Genomic DNA, 26103 nt, shown 5'->3' with positions numbered 1-26103 from the left:
TTGATCATTATTTACTGTATTTTGCAGACAGAGTTACAGGACTCTTTCCCAGACCACCATACTCATAAAAGTCAAAGCTTTATACAAAGAAAAAAAAAGAAAAAAGAAGAAAGTTGTGTTTTCAAAATTGGGGTTCAAGTTATTTTTACTTCCAATAGTGTTAACATACTACACAGGTCATGAACAATTTTTTTTTAAATTTTCATTGTAAGTGGGATAAAGCAGTTAATTAAAAGTAGTCTAACATAAATGTAAATGCTGTAATTTGATTATTTTAATAAACCATGTAACTTGGATGGATTTGATGCTGGCGTGACCACAGTGCACACGTCTGCTGTTGCTCACAGTGGTACACGGGACCGCTCAGGGAGTTTGTGTGTTTGCTCAGACACATGAAAAATTAGAGGGAACATTGGTTCCAACCCTCACTGTTTTCATCCGATTTACAGATGGATGACGACTCCATTTTTAATACAAGTCAGAAGAGAGAATATTCTGTTCCCCCACCTTTGCCCTTGAGCTGTAACAGCGAACCCTCCGAACTCAATCAAATACGAATAATGTTTACGGTGCCGCATATGAACTAGTGCTTTAGAAAAGTCAGTTAAGTAATTGTCTGGAGTTAGAAGCAAAAATCCTTGTGCCACCTTTTAACCTTTTATTTGAACTCAGATCGTCTTAAGGCACAGCGAATACCAAACCATTCTCCAGATCAAATCATGGACGCTGGCAGTTCCATTTAAAGAGCAGCGTCACTACCGAACCCCCAGTGAGTCCATTGGAAACAACTACAGGCCCTGGGCTAAGGATCTGAAAATTAATCAGCTCCAGCGCAGACGACACACTCTCCATCAATCCTTGGCAAAACCAGCGGGGTCTTGTATCCTTTTGAGCTTGTCTCGCTGTGGGATTAAAAAGGGAAGGCTTTGTAAAGCGATGTGAGACTGCAGTATTCTTTGATTTGCTATCTGATAATTTAGTACTTCTTAAGACTTGCCTGAGAAACTTCACTTCAGCATATATTTTTGATCTTAATGAGGCTTTTAGCACTAACACCACCTGGAAAGAGAAAAGCAATAACCCCAAGGAGCAGGTAATTATACATTTAAGCAAACAAATGACATCAGTAACTTAACTTTAAGGTGTTCTTCTTCTTAAAACACTTGATCTAATTCACTCACCCTTTCATAGGGATGCATCTCCTCATCTATCATTTCAGGTCCAGGTCTAGAAGCTTGCCCAGACCCAGCAGGCGACCTATGAGTCCTGAAGAGCAGCTGGACACAATGCTTGAGCAAGAGAAGATGATCAGGGCCACTCAGGCAGAACCTAATGACACAGACCTGGAAGCAAGTATCACTTAATTTAGTGTGTAATTAGTCAGACGCTGATTTAAACCCCTTTTTTTAAACACATGTATGACCTTGACTTTGCTGTCACAGAGGTAAATATACTACATCAACACTGTTCCCAGCTCAGTGTTGGCCCCCCAGCCCTGCCAGCAGATGATCAACATCGTGCAGCTGCTGTCTCCCAACACTAAGGATAGTAAACCCCTCCAGAGTTGAGTGCTGCCATGGAAGAGGAAGTCAAAAGAGATTATTACTTCAGCTTGAAAAGCGTAGGTACTAAACAGTGATAGTAATCCTTAGTGATTGCACACATCTCCACTGTTAGCATTTGTTCTATAATTAAACAGACAAAAACTAATGATTCTTTCATGATCATTTGACCAGTGAACTACATTCTCATGGACCCATTTGAACGTCATCGATTATCCATATGCAGTGTCCCTCAGCTTTTTCCCCAGGAGGTTTTTTCGTGCAGTGTCCAGGGCAACCAGCTACAGGGATGTTAAGTTGTGGCAAAGACAGCATCTCTTTGCTGTCACTCATATTATGCTCCTACTGCAGGAGGTGTGGCTAAGCAGGTAATGTGTTCTTCCTGTTCACTTAGATTATGCTGTTTTACTTGCAGTGCATGGGATATTTTCAGTGAAGTATTTCACTTGTAAATTGTCATACTGAGCGCACAGGAAACAACCTCATGCCTCCCCCACAGCTAATTCAGCTCAGTTTCTAAGATGTAAAGCTAAAATGTTATGCCAGATACAAAGAGAAACAGCATGAGTATTGTGGTGTGAAGCTGAATTTCTGTACTAGGTTGTATTAATTAACTGACTGAACCAATTAAAAGTGTAACTTTTAAAGTGTGAAATGCAAGTCATTATCTTTGATCTCCTTTCAGCTTTTCTTCCTTGAGGTTTATCAAGCTGGAGGACCTTTTTCTCCTCCAACCTCCCCCTCCTACCATCTGAGTTTGAAGTTTGTCCAGAGACAGTGCCAAAGTACAAGAGACGAACTGATTCAAAAGTGAGTATTGCCAATTTAACAGACTGCCTCAAAACAGGCAGCCTGTCACTGAAACTTGTATGCTAATGTCCACACTTAATAACTGTAGTGTAGCTTTACGCTGGCATAGAGCTGCAGTATGTGCCCAGGCAAATCCAATTGTAGGTGCTGGCTCATGTTTCAACCCTGTCCACTCTGTAAGGCCCATGTCAGACTCCTTTTCAGGGATCGCTTACAGTGCCACCTTTTGGGATTCCATCAATACCTTTGTATGTCTGTTGTATTTCAGGTTAGACCATTTAGCAGTCCTCTGGGATTTCTATCTAGAACACTGAAATATAAGCCATTGTAATCTGTAGAAATTAGCATGTGTATGTTAATTCCTGTATGCATAACTCCTACCTGCATGGTTACCTTACCTTTAAATAATGTGCTCAAAGGAAGAATGTTATCAATAATGTATTTTGCACATGTGTTCCTCAAAACACCAATAATGACTGACACAAATAAACAAGTCAGTGGCTTTTACTACATGTGGACTTAGGTTAGACAAAGCATACACTTCCACTCTGTTCTGTGTATTGATGAGCTGTGCCTTTTCCATGTCCAGGCATTCAGAATGGAACCAGCGGTTACAGTTATCACACTGAATCTGTGAACAACAAATACATGAGTTTTCATAAAGACATAAAGTAAATAAGTACATAAATAAAATAATTTGAATCAGAAGCAAATATGTCATCCTAGACAACAAAACTATTTTTAAAACATTGTACCCAGTCAGTGATGGAGGGTCCTGGATTGGGTGGTTTCACTGTTGCACACATAACACAGTTGTCACTGTTGAATACTAATACATGGAAAAATATACATATATGTTAGTGTTCAGCAGTTTGACACGAATAAATAAATGAAACTTAAAGATGTTACACACCTGAGGCCTCAAGTATTGTCTGCGGCAATGTCCTTTGTGCCTGGCCATCTCTTTTTTAGTTGTCAAAATGTAATTTCAGGTTTCTTTGGGAATGCGTCCATTACAAACAAACAAACAAAAATAGAATTAAAGTGAAAATATCAGTACAGCAGGTACAGTTTCTGTTGCATGATAAAAGTTACACACAAAATGATCCTTCTCTTCTTTTTCATGAATCAGACAGACACATGAATGAATCTCAACATGTTTTTGAAGCTGTGTGAGAATGCCCTGTGATCTATATTATGTTACATGAAGTTAAAATACATATGTTCTTTTAAATCTACAAATTGTGCTAATGTCTTTCTCCTTAAGCATTGTAAGGGTATTTTTATTTTTGGAAATTGCTTGTGTCTAGTTTGGAAATACTTGTTTAAATAACTGATAACCATGGATTTTATTACCCTTTCATCTCCAACCATATGTTCAAATATAGAAACAGATGTCCTCCATAAACAGGTGAATGCCCTATTCAGATACTAATCCTTTGTAATTCATGTAAGATGACTGTTTTCTAACAATTCTTTATTCATCTTTAGTGCAGTTTATTAAGCTACAAATTTAAAAAAAATTATGTTAGAGGGCAGTCTGTGTCACGCAGTTCGAAAGCACCTTTAGATAAAGGCCCTTGGTCCTGCCACTTTTCTAATGACATCACAGAATACCTAATATTTTGTTATAATAATAAAGACGTAAATAATGCATAATTACCAGAATCTTTGGGCTACCCGGTCAGACTCTTCCTGCTCCAAAGACTTTCTTGAAGGATCGACCAAATACAGAGAGCTGTCATTGTACTGTGATAGATCTAGTTTTTAAAATTACATAAATTATGAACACTGTTAATGGAAAAAAAAAATTAGTGTAACAAAAATGTTGCTAGTACTAACCAGACTTCCGGTGTATATTTCCAATGTGTACAAATGATACAATGGCTTTGTAGTTGTCAAAGTTCACCTGTGACACATTAGAAATTCATAACAAATCTGCAGAAATACTTTTTCCATTTATTTAAAGACATTACAAAATTTCCAAAATCAGAAATCTCTAATATATGAAATTAAAATTTACCTTGGACAAACTTTGTCTCCTGATGATTTATATCGCTCCAAAGATCACAAAATAAAAAGCAGGTATGGAGGAGATCAAAACTCCAGACATCCAGAGGCCCCCAGGACACAAGAGACCAAGGAAGACCAACAGAGGGGCAGCTGCGCCACTGTCCCAGAAAGAGCTGAGGAGAGTCCCAGATGAGGGCTCACTCAGCAGCCGCGGAGCAGAAGCCAGGGGGACTTGCAGTGACGTCCCCGTGAGCTCCGCTAGCAGCCAGCTGTGCCTGAGTGACCGAGCCCCAGGCCGAGAGGCCGGGGGCACCCCACCTCCGAAGTGGCCCGAGCGAGCCCCAGGCTCCAGGCCCCGATAAGCGGCCGCCAAGGAGTGAGCCGGTGTGTACCTGGACGCCCATCCCCGGACACAAAGAACCACCAACGCACCGATGTCTGAGGGAGTCCGCCACTGGCAGGGGAAGTGGTGGTAGGGGGAGATAGGCCTCCAAACCTTGGAGGGCCTGAGATGTCCCCAGAGAGGTGGCGCCTGACACCCAACCTGACATATAGACACAGACATACAGGCACACACAGATACAAACATCCATTCCCACCCTCATGCTCTCATATGCACTTACTCCACACTCAACCAACGTGGAGACAGACATAAAGAGACGCTGTACACACGATCACACTCCCCAAGCGTACTCTACAAACCGGGTCTAGGTACCCTTGCCCCTGGAGGGGGAACTGCACCCAGACCCTGGTGGTGTTACCCTTTTCCCTGCGGTGGGGAGAGGCAGACCGCCCCGACTCCGCAGCAGCAGGGAGGCCCCACACTCCAGACCGCAGTCGGACGGCCAACTCCTCCTCCTAGCCCCCCCGCTCCAGCAGGTCGCAGAGAACGGGGGTGAGAGAAGACTCCAAACCTCCCTCCACCCGCTCATTGTAGTGTTGATGCATGTGTGTTCTAAGGTGCATTTAAAACCCAGGAGGGCATGGAGCTACCTGCCAGAGAGCAGCAGGTAAGCGCATGGTCCCTCCTGCTAGCCCTCAATGTCTAAGTGTATTTAACCTTGAGAGGTGGGCAACGATGCCAGGGGTGGGGTGTACACCCTGATGGTACTTTGGATTCCGTGTATCGTGCCCACCCCCAAGATCCTATATGTATGTGTAATGAGAGTGTGAGTAATGTGAATGTCTAAGTTGTGGGATAAAATTGAGGCAGAGGCAGCCAGAAGGGGACAGGGGGGGGTAGCCTCCTCTGCACCCTGGTGACATACCCCTACTCCAAGGTCCTGCATGTGTGGGTGGTTGTGGTGGAGCAGGAAGAGGGAGGCAGCTGGAGATGGGGAGGGAAGGAAGGGAGGGGCAGGTGACCCCTCCCTGGGGCCAGCTCCCCCGCTGACCCCAGTAGGCACCCCCATACTCCGCGACCCGCCAGGGAAAGGGGGCCCAGGCCCATCCAGACCGGGGCCCAGTGCAGCAGCGCCTCCCGGCCCCACAGAGCCCGGGACAGTCCACCCAACCCCACCACAGAGAAAACTGCACCCACCCCACCATCCACTCATCTTCCAGACTACATAAGACAATAAACACCCAGGCTGAGATCTTCCTCCACCTCTCCTGTATCTCCCCCTCCTGCAGAGGGAGCTCCTGAGGAGAGGAAAGCTCCTGCAAGATGTGACAATCTCCCCCACCAGTTGAAGAGCCCCCCAGGTGGCTCGATGCACCGGTGGCACCCTCCTCCTAGGGCTGGGCCCCCATGCACCCACCCGCCCACAACCCCGGCAACACACCAACCAGGACCCAAGCCCCCGAGGCCCGGCCCGGGCCCCAGCCCAGAGACGGAGCGCCCCCAGAACCTCACGCCCATCCCGGACCCACCCAGGGGAAGCCAGGCTACCAGGTCAGTAACCCACGTCCATCAGCACAGACCCTCCCCTAGCCCCGCTGCACGCAGCCGCGAGGAAACAGTCACCTGAGAGCCAACAGAGCCCCCAACCGGGCATGACCGCTACCCCGGGTTGAGCCCCCCTAGGAAGATGCCTCCGGGGAACCCCCCGACGCCCTAAGCCTGTCCCTACCCCCACACCAATCACAACAGTGAAGGCGGGACCAAACTATGACCCCCCACCCCCACTAGGTGATGGAGCTGATCAAAGGAGCCCAGAGCAATTGATCTGATGTGGTGGCAGAGGCTGTATCAAGACTAATGTAATCTAATAGATAATTTCTATATTGGTTAGAATTAAGATTATTTTTATTTTTCCAGTTCATGAGGACTGTTTTCTTGGCTATGCATAGGGCAGTGAAAACCATATGGGCGATATTCTTTTCTGAAGTGACATTATCTAAGCTGCCCAACAAACACACTAAGGGGGAAGTTGGAATGTTACATTTCAGACACTTCGATAAGTCTTCACATATCTCGCGCCAAAACTTCTGAACTGGTGGACAGAACCAAAGAGCGTGGATATAATTGTCCGGTGAATTGGTTTGGCAGTGTGAGCAGTTGTTGGTAGACGTAAAGCCCATCTTGAACATCCGATGACCTGTATAGTGCACTCTATGTAATATTTTGTATTGAATTAATTGAAGATTGTTTTGTTTTTAATACTAGGAGTACATACATCTCCTACAAGCCAGCTGTGTGGTCTAAGGGACAGGAGCTCACTGTGACATATGATGAAGTCGTTACCTCTAATTTGAGACAGGACCACAAAGACAACTTCTGTTTCATGGTGTTTCCACGAATATGTGAGCTGTGAGTCAACAACAGAATAGTAATTTGTTATGAGTTCAAAAACTCATTCTTCTGAGAACATTCATTGTACCGTAATAGATTACAATGGTTTTAAATGTAATTAAAAAAAAAAAAAAAAAGTACATCATGCAACAACAACAAAATATCTCCAGATTTTACATGATTACATAAATAAAGTCCAATAATTGAAATGCGTTTTATTTGTGATGTTAAACAAAATTCAGAAATTCATACTTGTCTCATTTACTCTTGTTCTTGTAAAACACTTTAATGCTGATATATTACACATAATATTTGTGGGGTGTGTTTGATTAGAAATCATAACAGCTGAAAAAAAAAAAAACATAGTTTGAATCTATTTAATGACTGCTACTTTTTGTGGACTAATTTATCATTTTATTTTACTTTAGCAGTGGATATCATGCGCACTGTTGGGTCATTCTGCAGACATGGGCCTACCAAATGAATAAGCGTCATGCAAGGTAGTTTCCCTGCTTACCGCTACTTGTCCTGTCTTTAATTTGCCATTTTTGGCAAAGAAGACATTGCTCTCTGCTTTGATATTACATCCACCAGTGGCAAATAGTGCCTTTGTAAGTCTGCCCATGTGAGAAAGAGTTCAATTAGCAGCATTCACAATTGCAGCCATTTCGAAGGCACTGAAATCTCCTTTCCAAAATGTGACTGACGCTTTCTTAGCCATGTATGTTGCAGTTTTCTGGCAAACAGCTACTTGTTCCTGGCTTTCATCCTACAAAGACAGACATGTGACAATAATCAGACTCATGTACGATAATAACACACAACGGTAGACATAAAATAAACGTAAAATACCTGGTTTTAGACAATATCATGTTGTTTGAGCTGTTCCTGTTCCAAGGTTTTGACAGGAACCGTGGGAGTCGTGTCTTTCTCTGTTAACAAATAACATTTTTGAATGACTTCTTTTGTTTATTTTATAGAACGACGAAAGGATAATTGTGAGCTTAAAGAATTGAAAGTCCGGTTGTCATTTAATTCTTGAAATTAACGGAACATTAAAACATACCTCAGTTTTCTCTTTTTTCAGTGGCAAGCCTGTCACTAATGGTGACACGTACACACTGTCATGGCTGGCAGACCGTGGGGATGTGGGGAAATCAGGACCCACAATGCAGGACTCTGGTGCAGAAAACAGTGCGTTTATTGACAGTGCTGTGAATATTACACAATAGATCCCCGTGCGCTCCCCTGACTCCCTTGTCGTGTCTTTCTACACCCGAAGTCCGTGCTCTGTATTTTCAGCTCCCGTGTGTCCGCACACCCCGTGCTTGCTGCCCTCTCGTTTCCATGCTCCGCCTGGGGGGGAAATAACAGAGGCAGCTGTCAGGATACACAACTACAGCTTGCATACACTCAAAAGACTTTGCTCAGTAAGACAACTGACATGCCGTCTCACACAACAATCGCACATCAGTAGGAGCTCAATCACACCCTTAAATAGCTCCCCTGACAAGGCTGATCAACTGCAGGTGCGTGGCATCATCTTCAGGTGTGGCCAGCCACCTGGCAGGGCCACACCCACCAGGCCTGAAGGTGCCTGTAGCCCGGCCTACCGGATACAGCCGCACCCACACACAAACACCTGCCTATACATGTAAGCATGGAAACAGGGACAGCAGCATAGCAGCAACCATACATATAAGATATTATACAAGTCCACAACTGCTCACGGACCCTGGGTCACTCAGACTGTGTTTGTCTTTCCATTTCTCCATGCCTGTTGAGTATACAGACATACTTTTAATGCTTACAGATTCCATCACCAGTTGTTTCTGTACATAGGCAAATATTTTCACTGGTTCTGACTATGTTGCTCTATTTGTATAAAATATCATTTTTAGTAACAGGAAATTGTTCATACTTTCTTGATATTTTCATGTTTGCATATTCAAGAAGGAGGGCATCATGCATTTTTTGATATATGTCAACAAAGTCATCAAGCCGTGTCAGTCTCCTTCTCTGGATACGGATTCTTTTCATATCCTACTGGCTTTTCTCCATGATTCGCTGGCTTCTGTTGTCTTGTGTAAAATGATGTAATGTAATAGTACATAGTGAGTTAAACAATCTATGTATTTCAATTTTATCTACAATTTCTGTTTCTTTTACACTTATTCTTCTCTTCATGATACCTGGTTCTTGGATTGCTGAATGTCACCATGGAGTTAATCAGGATCAGTACCATGACGTCCAAGATCCCCTGAGGAGCATCCAAATACTTCAGAAATATAAGTAACAAACAAAAGCTACTGACTGACAAATCTTTACTGAGTTGTCACTTTTACAGTTAATTATAAATGACAAGTTATAAAAATAATACAAAAAATAAAATGTACCGAGCATCAGTGCTGACCACAAAGTTGCATGTGGTAGAAGGTGATTTACCAGACCTGAAATACATTTCGGCATAAACGAGGTTTCGTTCACCCTCACAGTCCAGTGTTGCACTGTCAACAATTTCCTGGAAATGGGTCTTCAAGGGGGCGTTCTGAACATCAGTCTGTAAAACTTATATATAATCAGTAATATCACAAAGCAAAAAAAATAAAATAAAATTCTTACTTTCATGCAATGTTAAATTCATTAAAGTATGTACATATGAAAGCATGTTTTCATAATTATTTCATTTTTTTAACAGATTATTGAGTTTTAAAAATACATTGTTATTTTTAATAATATAAAGTAATGAATTGTTATGGGACAGAGACAAATAAACACTTATTACTAATATTACTTTACTAATAAATATAAGTTAACTTTGTAGTCCTCAGCAATCACAGTCTTTTCATCCACATCTAGGGTCCCCCTTTTTTGCATAAGGAGTTTCAGGTTGTTGTAATGCTTTGTTATATTCCTTCCACTACAAGGACTGCGAAACACTACTGCTGCACTATGGACAACCTCATCCATGTCTTTTAAGTTAGCACAACATGCAAGCAGCCCAAATAGATGCATTCCAAGCCTGTAGTTCTCTGGAATGCTGGGGAAAGAAATAAATGGAATCACTGTTATTAGTACCTTTAAATTAGAAATGTTATATTCTCAAAGAATTATTGATGTAAATGTGCATACTGTTTTTTACAAAGGTCCTTGGCATTTTTCATGACGTGGCTCAAATACCGATGAAGAAAATGGTAAAATGGTAAATGGCCTGTATTTATATAGCGCTTTACTAGTCCCTAAGGACCCCAAAGCGCTTTACATATCCAGTCATCCACCCATTCACGCACACATTCACACACTGGGAATGGGAACGTTGAATGTCTGTGATGAATGTTTGCCAGTGAGCAAGAGAAAGTTCTTCTGCAGCAGATCCTCACAACTTGTTCTGCAGAATGTGATGGAAATGGATCAGAGGAGTACTAGTGATCCATCACACATGAACATGACAGGCCTTTTGTAGGCCCGATTTACAAAAGCTCTCACCAGATCTGTTTGAAAGGCCTGCAAGAAGTATGTTACAGAGGCTGTAATATGGTCACACATGACATATGTAGCAACAGGAAGAGGAGGTGCACCTTTGGATGGGTTTCTGACAACCAATTCATACACATAGTATGGTGGCATTCCAGCACTTTCTTTTCTTACTATAGCATCAAAGTACACAATGTCTTCTTTGCATTGCTGATACAAACTGACAAGGTTTTTTTTGACCACCTATCCAGGATGTACTGTCACAGTTGGGACAGGCTTGAGCAACCCCTTTACCTTATATTGGATAAGCAGCTAAGAAAATGGACAAATTGACACAAATATAATTTGCGGATACAAAAAAGTATCAAATATATTTATATGTTAATACAATTAGAACAATAGAATCGAAATATATGATCTAAAAAGAAAGCATTCTCTTACGAAAGAAGGAAAGTCAACATCTGATTGTAAAGAATTAAAAACAGTGTATCTATTAATTACAGTGTCATCAGTTCACTGTGTTTCCGGATTCTTCTTTCTGTCTAATGATGAGCTCCTGGAGATTCTGCCACAGACCAAAGACCCCCTGTGTGTCCAACCCCACCTGAAGAAGTGTTTTAAAGGCATTGCGAAGCTGGAATTTACTGAGGACATGGCGATTACTGGCAAAATATCAACTCTGAAAAGGAGACAGTGCCCTTGACAGAGAAGATTTATCCAGCTCAAGCTAAGGTATACAGCAAAACAGTGTTAGCTAGTAACACAAAAAATGCTATTTTGCATATTTCATATATATAAAAAATAGATATCTAATTTACATTGTTTCACTTTTTTTTTTTTTTTTTTTTGGCAGTTTTTCAGTTCACATAGTGCAGAGGCCATATTTTGTTACTTTTTACTGTTATCGCTTTTAGGGTATGGTGGGAAAATGGTTGGTCAGCTGTCCTTTTTTTCACTAGGATATGTGAAAAGAGTGAGGAAATTACTAAGATGGTCAGAGGCACCCCAAAAACTACAGAAGAGATCGTGACTGAGCTTGAAGACAGCAGAGCAAGTCTAAATAAACAGAAAACAGATTGAGGACCACCTTCAAACAAGGTAAGAAATGCAGCTTTACTGTCTGTTTTCCCAGCTTCTTTTTAATGTAAATACCAACAATTCAAACTGACTGCCCTGTCCCCATTTGACTGTTTCAGGGTCTTTAGCTTTAACCAGAGGCTGCAAGATGTGCAGAAAGAGATACTGGCTTTTAAGAAAAAGAAACTGATGAACATGGAGGAAATAAAGAACAATGTGAGAAATCTCACTCAAATCACTACCAACCTGGTGGACGCTGTCACTGAGCTGGAGGTCAGAGAGGCTACATTCTTACTTCCCTTAAAGTACACATGTTATCTTTTCATTTGGTAATGTAGCTTAAATAGTTTTTGTACCTGTTAAAACATAGACCTTTCTTTATCCTGTAAGGCCAGAGGGTGCTGCACGATTGTTGTTGTTCTTCCTCCATACAGCATATCAACAAAGAACAGGCTTTGCTAGATATGGAGCAGACATGATTTCTTCATTCCCTCCTTGCTTATAGAATAAAGCAGCAGCACTACTGTTCATGTTGTTCCAACATTTTGCATGCAAAAATAGTGCCACTGTGACTAATGTGTAATTACATAAACATGAAACTCTGCAGATGGCTCACTCCTGCTGCTTTATAATGGATGCAGGTGTTTTACTTTGATTTTAATATTTGTATTTGAATGCGTACTAGATGTAATAATGGGGCACTGGCACTGCTAAAATTCAAATTCAAACATCTGTGGGATTAGCGTGCACTTCCGTTTAAAAAGCGGTCTGAGTAAGAAAATTACTTGACCTGCTTAAGCACAGCCTCAGGCAACGAAATTACAATATATTTATCCTTTTAGTGTATATTTTTCTGAATTTCCATTTTTATGCTCTTCCATGCTAATATTACAGTTATGTACATCTCTAGTCTTGTATTTATTCTTTAAGACATTTATCTGAATTTAGTCGTTGGTAAATTCTACATTAGAAATGCTATGACTATGAGATACAACAAAAGCTCATTTTAAATGCAGTTGTGTTATTCTTACTGATACTTTCCTAAATAGCAATGGGAGGACAAGCTGCAGGACGTATGCTATGTCTGTATGGGGCCTTAGGCCTGGATTGCTTGGGTGTATCTACGGTATGAGAATACTGTATTTTATATGTATTTCTATCTTTTATATCCTATCATTATAGTTTTTAAGTATTTAATTATAGTTTTTAAGTATTTATCTTTTGTGATGTTGCACTGACCAGAGACATCTTTCAATTTCATTGTACCTGTGACAATGACAATAAAGAATATTCATTCATTCATTCATTCATTCATTCATGCAGGACATACTAGATGCCATGTTGAAGTGTCAGGCTATGTGGCTCTACCTTGAGCCCATCTTCAGCTCAGAGGACATCGTTGCCCAGATGCCTGAGGAGGGACGCAAGTTTGCCATTGTGGACAGCTACTGGAACAATATCATGACGGAGGCGGTATAATCCCTATGACACTGTCAAAAGGCGTTTTAGTTTCTGTAATTGGATCTCGTGAATTTTGTTTCGAATTCTGTGTGATAACACTTTCCAGGTTAAGGATACGCGTGTGTTAGTGGCTACGGGCCAGCCCAACATGCTGGAACAGTTGCAGGAGTCCAATGTGCTTCTGGATGACATTCAAAAAGGCCTCAATACCTACCTGGAAAAGAAGAGGCTCTATTTTCCAAGGGCACTATCAGTGGCACTGATAGTACCTTCAGATATTTGATATTTCAGCTATTTTGACTCCCATTTGTAGGCTAAAATACACATTGACAGTCTATGTTTGCTAAATAAAATTTAAAAAAAAATAGAACTAACGTAAAGCAGAAGCATCTACAGTGCTGTAGATGCCTGTAGGAAAATCTTACATTAATACAGAAAAATTAATATGGAAGAGTTACTTAATTAATTTACTAATATTAGAAATACTGTTAAGGATCTTCTCAAGTGGCTGTTTCAGCTTTCTTTGTTCACTGTGTTTCCAGATTCTTCTTTCCGTCTAATGATGAGCTCCTGGAGATTCTTTCACAGACCAGATACCCCCTGTGTGTCCAACCCCACCTGAATAAGTGTTTTGAAGGCATAGCAAAGCTGGAATTTACTGAGGACATGGCGATTACTGGCAAAATATCAACTGACAAGCAGAAGATTTATCCAGCTCAAGCTAAGGTATACAGCAAAACAGTGTTAGCATGTGTTGTGTTACTAACTATTTTACACATTTCATATGCATAAAATAGATTCCTGTTTCATATCTGATTTACATTGTTATACTTTTGCCGTTTTTCACTTCACATAGTGCAGAGGCCATATTTTGTGACTTTTTATTATGATCACTTCTAAGGTTTGCTGGAAAAATGGTTGGTCAGCTGTCCTTTTTTTCACTGGGATATGTAAAATGTATGAGGAAATTACGAAGATGGTCAGAGGCACCCGGAAACTTCAGAAGAGTTGCTGTCTCTTAACCAGTACATTAAAAACACCAGGGATGTGACCATTCACAAGCTGATAGACGGGGTTGATGAGGCAACCAGGCATCTCAGCTTCCTCTTCGATTATGCTACTCTGACTTGTATGCCCATCAAATCTTTTCCTAACAAAATAAATGCTTACTTTACTCTTTATCTTGTTTTTAGGATAAGGAATGCTAATGTATCTGTCTTGAGGTCGCTACCAACTGTCAGATTTAGGCACCATGTGTAATGGGGAAGCTCAGGCACTAGTCGAACACTGCACAATGCCCAGGCGCTCCATGGTCGCAAACTCCTCCCGAGCGACAGACAATTTGGCGGGGTCACGCGTGAACACCAGGTGCCCGACCGTAGTGATATAAATGGTTGCTGCAAGTGGAGAACCCAACGCTCAGAAGTGTTCGGCATGTTTAAAACACAATAAAGTGAGAAGATATGTGAAATAGTTGTTGAAGCTAGGTTAAGAAGATGGGTGATGATCAGCGAGCAGCAGTGCGACTTCATGCCAGATTATTTTTTTGCTTTAAGAGTGTTGATGTAGAAGTATAGAGAAGGTCAGAAGGAGCTGCACTGAGTCTTTGTGGATCTAGAGAAAGCATATGATAGACTCCTCTAAAATATAGAGGGGTTGTAAAATATGATTAAAGAATACTATAACTCCTATCATCCTGATTCAAATATTCAAATAGTGTTTTCAGTTATTTTATCAAGAGTTCAAACTTATCTGAATTTTGTTTCATGTAGATTCCCCGGAAGAAGTGGGTGTTGCAGTGGCCTGGCCAAGTTCTTATTTGTGCCTCTTCTATATATTAGACCAGCCAAGTGTCTGAAGCCATCCAGACCAACCCTCTGCCTGTCAGTCTTTAAAAAAATGTAAAAGTTGAAAAAAAAATCCAATTATGAAATGATACTGTGTGGGTTTCTTTAAAACTTAAAACTTCTTTTACATTTGTTTTTATTGGTTTCATCTTCCAAAGGCCTATGTGGAGAATTGCAATGCCCAGATTGCTGACATTGTAGACCTGGTGCGTGGGAAGTTCCCTGGAGGGGCAAGGATGACCCTTGGTGCTCTTACTGCGATTGATGTTCATGGTAATTTCTAAATATCAAAAGTATTAGATTTTGTTTTAACATAATATGTTATCTGTGTTTAACCTGTTTTGTTTTTTCTCTCCTAGCTTGAGATGTTGTGGCAAAACTTGCAGAGGACAGTATCTCCTCACTGAATGACTTTGTGTGGATTTTTCAGTTGCGTTACTTTTGGGAGGATGGAGAAGTGATGTTGCGGATGATTACAACCTGCTTGAAATATGGCTATGAATATCTGGGCAGTTCCCCCCGTCTGGTCATCACACAGCTTACTGATCGCTGCTATAGATAACTTTCAGTTGGTTTGGTCACTTATGGTTTTAGCTTGAAGTGCAATGCTATAAAATATAAAAAGAGGACCCAGCCGAAGGCAGAAGGTCGCGGCCGCAGTCGCAGGAGAAGGAGAGAGGGCCTTCGGTCCGTGGGTGGCAGACTATTCCAGGTGGTAGCAAGACGCCAGCTAAAAAGCTTAAGGCATGGAACAGTGGCGAGCGGAGTTTGGAGCTCCTCCCTCGCGGGGTAAGTCCCGTTTGTTAAAATGCATAAAGACATCCCCGGTAAATTAGGAAGGGTGACTGCCGCTGCTTTCCTGTGTCTAGCGGTAACAGAGTGGCAGAGGACACTACATGAGGACACTGTTGGCCTGGCCCCACTGGTGGAGTTCGGCAGACTTTTAGTGGCCTTAAGTGTGGCGGAGACTGATTGGGACCCTTGGGGGCTTCAGCTCGCGGACTGAGGACTGGACTTTTGTTATCCTTAGTTTTATGTCTTTTTTTAAAATTATTCTTTTCCCTGATCGGGGTATCTTTATGCTGTAAATAAAGTATATATTTTTATTAATTATTTTAACCGGGTATTACATGTCTTTCTGTTTCCGTGATCATCCCCTGCTGCTCGTCCCGTTTAGAAGGGTTTCCCTTCTAGCATACACCTGTGACACTAGTGTGTGGTGTTCAATTGATCAGATGGTCTGGACTACAAGGCCATGAGTAAATTCTTAAAAGGACTTGCTCAGTCGGGAGCTTGGGCATGTTTGAATTAATTTAATCGTGTTGAGGTAAAGAATTAGGCCAAATGTGTGTACGAATGCGTGACTGAGATACGTTTGTGCCAAATGAGAACCAGTTTACAATTGAAACGAACCCTATTTAAACCTAATATAGTATAAATGCTGTCTTCCTCTAAAATACGCAGTTAGAAGCAGATTCTCCCCCTCGAGCTTACAGGTGGGTCCTGGGGTGTTAGAGGGATCAAAACAACAAGAAGAAATGTACAACCTTGATATGTCAGAGGGAAAGAAGATGGAAAATTTTAAAGTTAAATAGATCACTAAATAGGGAATAGTGTTTGCTCTATTTAGTGTGAACAGCACTTCAGTATTTTTTTTAACAATTTTAGTACGTCTTCATATTGTTATTATACGAACATATTTACATAGAAATGTCTTTACAAGTCTACTCACAATATAGATTTTTGCGTGTCACGGGTGGAAGTGCCCTCTGTGGTGGCTCAGCAGGTTCTCTGTCAGGGACTGGGTCTGTGACCCAGCGTTTTGTATTATTTTTGTATTATTTTCTTATGTTTATATTGTGTTCTATTCATGTGCTGTTCTTAAGTTGAGGGTTAATTAGTTATTTTGTATTTTTTGATTATTTATGAAATGATATTAAGTCTATTATTATTATTATTATTATTATTACCTTGAATTGCAGTATAGTTTAGGTTCTTTTATGTCTGCTTAGTTATGAGACTCTTCGTGTCCCCTGGTGTAAGTCTGTCCCAGTCTTCTGTGTCATGTATTTTCTGTCTCTGTGTTTTCATGTTGCTCATGTCATGTCCACATGTTTCCTGTTTTATTTTGAAAGAGTCTTGTGTTCTTGGTTCCTCATGTTTAGTTTTATTCTCCCTTTTGTAATTATTCTGTTAAGCCCCACGCCCCAGTACCGGGGGCAAAAAGAAGGAGATCACGTTTAATCGGTTATAACACGGGGTCAGAAATAGAAGTCCTGACATGTGTGGTATCCACAGAAACCTCTGAATCTCAGCTAAAATCTCATATAAACCATTTCTACAACCACCAAACACAAGGAAAACAAGCCATGATTAAAAGAGCTGTTACCTAAATGCGCAAAAGTCCGCTAAACAAACAAAACAGAACCAGAAATTCTTCAGAGTTAATGTAACCGGTTTTCTGACAAAACGTCCTACTTTGTCAAAACATCCTACTGTAGCGTAAATTTATAGTCATGTCTATCAATCTGATGAAATTTCACAAATGTTAGCTTTATTTTGATACCATGATTGTATACACAAAGTTTGTAATTGCAGAGAAATACTCAATTAATTTTGGACATTTCATTATCTGTCTTTATCACCATGAACCCTGGTTATGCTGGCAGGGCTGAGCTTCCTGACAACCTAAAGGTACATATCAGACCAGTTAATACAGTTATACAGTTAATACAGGCTAACAACACTGTTAACATAATATAATATAAACAGTAAGGTGAATAAAATATACTGTATGTTGAGCTGGCAGTCTTAGTCTTCCAGGCTCTTTCCATACCGTGGCTATGATGGCGCCAGACTATGGTCTCATTGGTGAAATCTCACTATTCTCTATGGGCTTCATGGGGAAAATATTCCACAAAATGTTTTGGTCTGAAAATTATTTTAAGAAGAAGACTTGTTTGGTAAAAAAAAACAAACTACCCTCTAATTCAACCCTTCCTATCTTATTCATAGCCTTTTCCTTTTTTGTTTTCTTTAGGTCACGAGCAGTTGTCCAAGCATTTCACTACATATCGTACTGTGTATGACTGTGTACGTGACAAATAAAATTTGAATTTGAATTTGATTTGAATTTGAATTTGAATTCAAATTTTACTGACAGTTTGGCCCAGAAGATTGTGGCCACCTGTCGTTTGTGCTCTGAGCAGCTGTCTTCTCAGCATCACTACGACTACGGTATGCGAGCTGTGAAATCTGTGCTGACTGCAGCAGGGAACCTAAAGCTGAAATATCCCTAGGAGAATGCAAGCGTGCTGTTGCTTAGAGGGCTGATGGATGTCAACATGGCCAAATGTCTGGCGCAGGATGTGCCACTGTTTCAGGTGTCAGATTTTGTACCACGTCCACTGATAGACTGAGTCTGTTAGCTATAAATCAGGGCATGTTAACATATCATTCTCCTGCTGCTCCCTGCACGGCATCATCTCTGATTTATTTCCTGGAGTTGTCCTTCTAAATCCAGACTATGACCTCCTCCTCAAAGCACTCAGTGACAACATTGCAAAGCTTAACCTCCAGCCTGTTCCATGGTTCATTGGCAAAATCATCCAGGTATTGATTCAAATTTATAAATGTTTGCAGAATAAATTTTACTGTATATACAGGTGTATGAGATGATGTTGGTGTGTCATGGCTTCATGATAGTAGGGGATCCTTTAGGAGGAAAGACTTCTGTCTATAAAGTTCTTACTCCTGCACTTGGAGATCTTTACAATGGCAAATATTCACAGCTTATAGTATACACAGTTTTTACTGTGATTGCCAGCAAGTTTCTTTGACCGCCACATTTTTGCTTCAGACTGACCCATTGCAAGCTATTGATTAATTAAATGTATTTATGTTATGTTTTTGTTCCTCTGTTTAAATTGTTATGCAAATTATCTCCATTTAGCCAAGTTCATGGATGAATTTGCAGTGAATCTTTGCATCATCAACCCCTAGGCCATGGATCAATTGTATGGTTGCTTCGATCCAGTCAGCCATGATGGTGTCCTGGCCACCTCCTTCAGGGATCATCTCCACCTATCTCCACCTCAGAAGATTGACGGTGGATAATCTTTGATGGTTTGACCTTTTGTCCCAAAGATCCTATCCACTTGGCACAAAGCCTATACAAACTGTATTCCTGCATGATGGGTTAGTAAGAATGACTTCTAATTAATAATTGGTTGGTCAGAATGTATTCATATTTCTCACTGTGTGTGTATGTGTTTGTTTTAACATTTCTGTCAACACCAGATGAAATTTGTGCACCAGAAACCACACAGAATATTGTCAGCCAGCAGATAGCCATGTGGTTGCAGGGTCTTTTCCTATTCACTGTGGTATGGTCTCTTGGTGTTATCATAACTGGAAATAGTTGTAAGAAGTTTGATGTCTTCTACCGCAAACTGATCATGGACATGTATGATGAGCACCCTCGGCCCAAAACCATCAAACTCAAAAAGAATAATGTCTTTCCTAAGAGAGGTAATGAAAATGTCTCACACAATCCCGAGAGGGTCTCTGCAAATGGGTCAGGGCAACGGAGGTTTATGAGTGTGTAGCCAAGGTTGTAGCCCCCAAAAAGTAAAGATTGAAGCTGACTGAGAATGAGCTGGTTGTGCAGATGGAAAAGCTGGCTGTGAAAAGAGCTGAGCTAAAAAAAAAAGAAAAAAAAGTGCAAGACCATCTACAGAGCCTGAATGATGACTTGTCAGCCATGATTAAAAAGAAGAACGAACTGGAGGACAACATCGAATTGTGTTCTCAGAAACTGATCAAGGCAGAGAAATGAATAGGAGGACTGGGGGGAAGAAGGATAGGTGGACAGAGGCTGCAAGGCAACTAGAAATTAGGTATGTGAAAATACGTATATGATGTGCTCATTTTTACTGTTAGTTCAGATGTATGGTCATGTGTGCCTGAGTTTTAGCATTAATCGGGTTTGTATCATATTTGTCTGTCTTACCTTGTGGCTTTTACTGTAGATTATCGTGTAGAATGCCAGGCACAGTGGCATATTGTATGTAAAGAGAAGAAAATCCCCTGCTCTGAGGACTTTACCCTCACTAACACCCAGAGTAGCCAGGTGGCTTCAGGGCATGGCAAATTGCGAGATTGCCAGTGGACTCGTTCTCCACAGACAATGGCATTGTTGTGTTTAACTCCCGTCGGTATTAACCCCCTGCTTTTGGCCTGGAAGGGAGCTACAAAGACTCTTTTATTATAAATCTGAATCATAAAAGGCTTTAATAAAGTCTGGCTTTGTGTCATTAGGTCTGCTGAAATTTGACCTAGATATGGGGGGCAGTAAGACCCAAACCATCTCCCTTGTTCAAGGGCAGAGACCCATAGCAGCTCGAATGATTGACAAAGCCATCAAGGAGGGAACCTGGGTGGTACTGCAGAACTGTCATCGAGCCACCAGCTGGATGCCCATTTTGGAGCGGCTCTGTGAGGAAACCTTTACTCCAGAGAAGACACACCCAAGCTTTAAGTAGCAGATTCTACATTTTTTTTTATTAATTTATTGCATCAATAACATAAAAAAACAAAATTATACATTTATGCTTTTCCACTCAGGTTATCGTTAACCAGTTACCCATCTGATAAGTTCCCAGTCAATATCCTGCAGAATGGGCTGAAAATGACAAACAAGCCTCCTAAAGGGATTAAAGCCAACCTGTTGCACTCATACCAGAGTCATCCCCATCTCTGACCCGGACTTTTTTGGTGGTTCCAAGAAACAGGTCATTTGGCAGAAGCTCCTGTTCGGCCTAACCTTCTTCCATGCTCCAGATGTTCCTTAATGAATATGAAGAGGTTCCACTGGAGGCCCTTACATACCTTACAGGTGAGAGTCAACATAGCAGTTTACTGAGCAGGTTATCAGTTAACACCAATGAAATGAGCAGCAGCAAATGAGGAAATGTGATTTTTTTTTTTTTATGTGACCTTTTTTGTGACATTGTCATCTGTTAACTCTACACTGTAAGATATCCATAATTTTCAGTGATATTAGATGGAGCATCGATATTATCAGGCCATTATTCCCAAAGTACATACAGTTGCATTTAATAAAAGAACACAATAGCCACAGATTTTATTGTTAACCCAGAGGTGTTATGTGTCACCAGCAGTTTTAAGGGAGGACCCATGGTGCAAGACACTTAACACTTAACATTTATTTAATTAACTTCATGACAAATGATACAGCCATAGAAGTATTTCATCAGACAAAATTATAGTGGTGAGACAGGACTAGATATACCATGAGGGGTGACAGAAAACAAGACAGGTTGAAGCAACTATGGTGGAAAATAAAAAGGTGGGAAACAAAGTACAGCAATTAGACACAAAGAAAGAAAGTTTAAAAGCACAAAAGTAAATGTCACTGAGATGCACACAGAAACAACAAGGGGAGACAAACAACCACAGCTGACATTGAGAAAATGTCAAATATGAGAAGGATAACAATTAAATAAAAGAGGAGCAGCCAAAACTCAAACAAAACATCATGACAGAAGGATTAATTTGTTTTTAATTAGCAAATGTAATATATGTCTGTAATTAAATCTAGATTATCTTGAGCCTTGGAGAACCAGTCTGTCCATGATAGTCCGATCTGATAAAGAGTTGAATACAAAAACAATATATTTATGTATTCCAGACTTATGTAGACTACATTTGAAGCCTGCCAATTTCTGCTGATCCCTGTGTGTTCAGACTTAACAGTAACGCGGAAATCACCAAGGACAATCAAGAGACCAATCAGCTCTTAGAAGGAGTACTGCTGACACTTTGCAGGCAGTTGGGTGGGGGTTACCACCCAACTGCCTGGGTGGTATCATGAGGCTTCATGCTCTTGTCTGTTTGTGTTGTAGGAATTAGTAGATGAGCTTGCAGAGGACATCTTGTCTAAGCTGCCCACAGACTTTGGCATGCAAATGGTGATGGATAAATACCCAGTCAAGTATGAAGAGTCCATGAACACAGTTTTTTTTTAACTCAATTTTTATTATAATTTACAACATTGCAACTTGTACTGGTCAATGTTCACAAGTAGGACAGTTACAGGAAAAAAACCCCAACAAAAACAACCAAAAAAAAACCAAAAACAAAAACTTTATGTAATATTAAATAACACGTGACAATCTTAGCCATAAATGAACAAAACGAAACAGACCTATGCTAAATTATTGAAACAGTAAAGCATGTATGGGTCGCCAACGCTCAGTAAACAATTCTCTCTGAATCCGCAGAGCATATGTTATTTCCTCCATTTGGTAAATTTCTCTTACTTTATCAATCCACATATTATATGAAGGTGGGTCAAGATTCAGCCATTTAATAGTAATACACTTTAGTGCTGCTGTAAGCAAGATTCTTAAGAGATACTTTTTATTGTTTCCCGCTAAACCATTTGGTAATACTCCTAAAATGGCTAGCTGTTGGTCTTTTGTTAATGGTTGTTGGAAAACTGTATTGAGAACTTTAAATATGTCATTCCAAAATGAGCAGATTTTTGGGCATGACCAGGATATATGTGAGTGGGTTCCTAAATAAGTACCACAATTTCACCAGCAGGTGTCAGGATTTGTAGGCTTCATTTTGGCAATTATCTCTGGGGTTCTAAAATATCTCATGACCACCTTCCATTTAAATTCTCTCCACAGCCCAGAATTATGAACGCTGTTTTGAGGCAGGAAGTCATCCGATTTAACAGGTAGCATTAACTTGTGATGCCATGCAGGTAGATGAAGTTGGGAAACAAATGTGTTGTGTTCACTGATCTGTTGAAATTCTTTACAATTCACCCTGAATCGCTCTCCCCTCCTGTCAGACTTACAGATGTGGTATGTGTCACGCTGGTAAAAATCAGAAAAGCTTTGAAGGGCCAAATTGCTATGTCTACTGAACTCAAGAGCATCTTTAACAGCATGCTGGTGGGCAAGGTGCCCGCTATGTGGGCGGCCAAGTCGTACACTTCTTTCAATCATATGCGGAGTTACATGACTAATCTGTTAGCCATGCAGGCTACAGTTTCTACAAGTAAGTTTTATGATTGTTGTGAGTCACCTAGACCATGACCATCTTTGGAATATGACTGCCAAAATAAGTGTTGCACATACTAAAGAGTTGAAGGTCAGCAGCATACTATGTGCAGCTTGCTAGGTCTTCAGTTATTGTTCAGATATTCAGAAAAAATGCATGCAGAAAAAGTACAAGCAAAAACACTGAGAATATGTATTATTACTAACGATCTATTGTCCTGCATTTTAGCTGTGACTATTTTTTTATTGTCTGTCATAACAGAATTAGATAGATAACGGCCAACCTACACGTCTTGTGGCTCTCCAGCTTCAGAATTTTGCCAGGAAGTACAACATCCCCATTGACTACACCAGTTTTGAATTTGAGGCATGTATTTCTATTTCTAACTTCCCTCTGTGTTTTTGGTCATATTCACTCCGATTGATCTAAAGATATTTTATACTTACACCTTTGAGCTGTATTCCAGGTAACTACGGAAGAGTCGCAAATGGATGAAAAGCCAGAGGACGGAGCTTATATCAAAGGTCTGTTCATGGAGGGGGCACGCTGGGACAGGCAGAACATCGGAGAGTCTCTCCCCAAGATTCTGGTTGACTCTTTGCCCAAGCATAAACCAGGAGAAATGGACAAGTTTTGACATGAAAACATATGTATGTATGTCCTCTTTACAAAACCAGTGCCCGCCGGGGGACTTATACACATTTTATGCATCTTAGATGACTTTAGATTTCTCCAACCATTTTAACTTTTACAAATTGAAATATGCAAAACATCATACCAACACAAGAACAGAAAGTTAAAGAAAAATTAAATAAATTAGAAAAAACAAAACAAAAAGATTTTTCTTTCATTTATAAGGGTGGGGGGGGGGGGGTCACTTAAATCTTATGTCTACATTAAATAAAAGCATTGCAGTATTAAATAAAATTATTACAGTAATAACCCATAGAGATGCAGATGGAGACGTGGGAGATTTCCAAATACGTGGAATACTGTGCCTAGCTCAAAGGGAACAGGAAGCCAAGATCTGTTTCCTGGGGAGATATATTAAGAGGGGTCATTGGAATTCCAAATATGGCAATTAGAGGGGCTAATTTGTGCAAACTTGGACAGAAGAAAAACATGTGGCTTAAATGGCAAGGGGAGGTTTGGCATCTGTCACATTGGTCTAGAATTGAAGGAAAGATTTTAGATAAACAAGATTTTGAAAAATGGACTCTGTTTATTACTTTAAACGGTACAAGCTGTAGCCTAACACATGGTGTACTTGAACGTATTGGGAGATTCACCTTTCCCCACCATGATTCAAAAAGTTCTGATTTTACTTGATGAGTCAGATTCGATCGCCATAAGCGTTTGATAGTATGACTTTTTGTTAGGCCTAAGAGCCAGAATTATCTACAAACCCATTTTGAGACATGAAGTCCGAGATTGATTTTGACATAGAGGACTGAGTAAAGATACGAGGTGAGGAGCGGTCTGATGTTGGGTTCATTACACAATTTAGGTCCCCGGCGAGAATTAAACAATGGGTATCAATAAAAGGAAGAGTGCTAAATAGGTTATTTGTAAAATCTGGGTTATTAAAATTTGGAGCATAAATGTTTACTAATAAAATGGGAGTATGAAATACACTACCAGCAAATATAAGAAATCTAGCATTTTTTATACTTTATTATTTTAAAAACTGTAAAATGAACCTTCTTACTAATTAAAATAGCTGCTCTTCTGGCTTTAGAGTTAAAAGCTGAATGAAAGGTCTCCCCAACTGATGAATACTTGAGCTTGAAATGATGTGTATCCTGCAGGAGTGTTTCTTGTAAAAAAAATTACTATATCTGGGTTTAGATCTGAAAATATTTTAGAGCGCTTCACCAGGTTGTTAAGGCCTTTGATGTTCCAAGTAAAAAATCTGACTGAGAAAGACCTTGATGAAGCTTGGATAACAGGGGACATGCAATCAGTTGTTAATGGTAGAAGTGAATAGACCCCCCCCCCCAAAAAAAAAACAACCAAACAAAAATTCAACAAAAACAAAGGCCGCCCATCCCTCCCTCTCCTTGCTTGCACTCTGTCCTTCCTCAAACGAAGGAACGGTGCAGACTCCTGACAAACTTGTGCTAACAGCTAAATGGCGCAATAGGAAAATACAAAAACACCTCTAAGTGCTGGGTGAGTCCTGCAGAACTGGACAAGTAGTATAAAAAACACTATTCTCGGGAACCAAGAATGCCTGCGGTGAAAGTACTGTGTTTAAATTAAACCCGTAAGGAACAAACATTTCAAAACCGACCATGAACTTCTTTCTAGTAAAGCCATCAAACTGTCACAAGTGAATGGAGTCATCTTTCTCTTCACCTGTTAACCCACTACACCACACAATCTGCGTAGGAAACATTCAGTCATAAATATCAAAATATAAGAGTGCGCCTTATCAGGCTGAATGAGCGGCAGGATTTATTGAAATCAAACACTAGATGGCAGCAAAGGAAAAGCACTGTTTGTATCATTTTTAACAAAGTGCAACGGGGACTCACAATACTGAATGCCTTTGCACAATGCGTCTTGAGTCAGATACATTTTCTGCAAATAACAAACATTCATGTGTCCATTCATCAGATAACTCTGAAAGGAAACACTAGTGTTGATATATTTCTAGCAAGCAGATTCAAGTTTGTGCAAGCATGACAGCAGGTCATCTATCTCCGCTCAGGCCCAATATGATGCCAAATATCTGCTTCACCAACCATGATTGAAAACTGGCTGAAGTGACAATAATTTTCCCCCATGACAGCAGATTTATGGTCTAATTATGAAATGCTGAAATTCAATATTGGATTCATATTCTCTGCATACGGGATGCCACAAATCACCATTGAATGTTTTCACGAAAGACCCGGCTCATGTAAACCTTTGCAAAGGGATTTGTTTTAGCATTTGAAACCCCAGGGTGTAGTTTCACAAACTCCAACACAATAACTTTAGATCAGGTGGCTGCTGAGTGGTGCTCACTGGCTGTATTTATGTC

The 26103-nt window shown here is 40.5% G+C and overlaps 1 protein-coding gene across 1 annotated transcript; it reads left to right on the top strand.

Moving 5' to 3' along the window:
* The first annotated feature begins 560 nt into the window (after window positions 1–560).
* Window positions 561–23795, top strand: LOC146609921 (dynein axonemal heavy chain 3-like). The gene is given in 47 exon segments (XM_085346152.1): window positions 561–569; window positions 673–875; window positions 1220–1349; window positions 1443–1557; window positions 1560–1625; window positions 1737–1821; window positions 1823–1930; window positions 2248–2284; window positions 2286–2320; window positions 2322–2372; window positions 11553–11651; window positions 11653–11691; window positions 11790–11943; window positions 12105–12221; window positions 12994–13143; window positions 13238–13370; window positions 13670–13857; window positions 14514–14567; window positions 14871–15014; window positions 15137–15251; window positions 15338–15534; window positions 16192–16304; window positions 16734–16764; window positions 17577–17671; window positions 17800–17901; window positions 18142–18361; window positions 18456–18590; window positions 18644–18755; window positions 18931–19064; window positions 19067–19175; window positions 19278–19508; window positions 19541–19831; window positions 19834–19880; window positions 19954–20110; window positions 20113–20190; window positions 20298–20517; window positions 20604–20727; window positions 20729–20814; window positions 20816–20912; window positions 21691–21855; window positions 21905–22002; window positions 22702–22746; window positions 22864–23053; window positions 23055–23165; window positions 23382–23441; window positions 23542–23724; window positions 23727–23795. Coding segments are annotated over 47 exon segments (5532 nt in total).
* The last annotated feature ends 2308 nt before the right edge of the window (window positions 23796–26103 follow it).

Source organism: Diplotaxodon limnothrissa, linkage group LG22 (assembly GCF_057381915.1).
Source record: "Diplotaxodon limnothrissa isolate DT_005_m linkage group LG22, D_limnothrissa_male_GT1.1, whole genome shotgun sequence".
Taxonomy (NCBI): Eukaryota; Metazoa; Chordata; class Actinopteri; order Cichliformes; family Cichlidae; genus Diplotaxodon; species Diplotaxodon limnothrissa.
The sequence above is the reverse complement of the archived record's forward strand: the minus strand, read 5'-3'. Positions and strand labels throughout refer to the sequence as shown.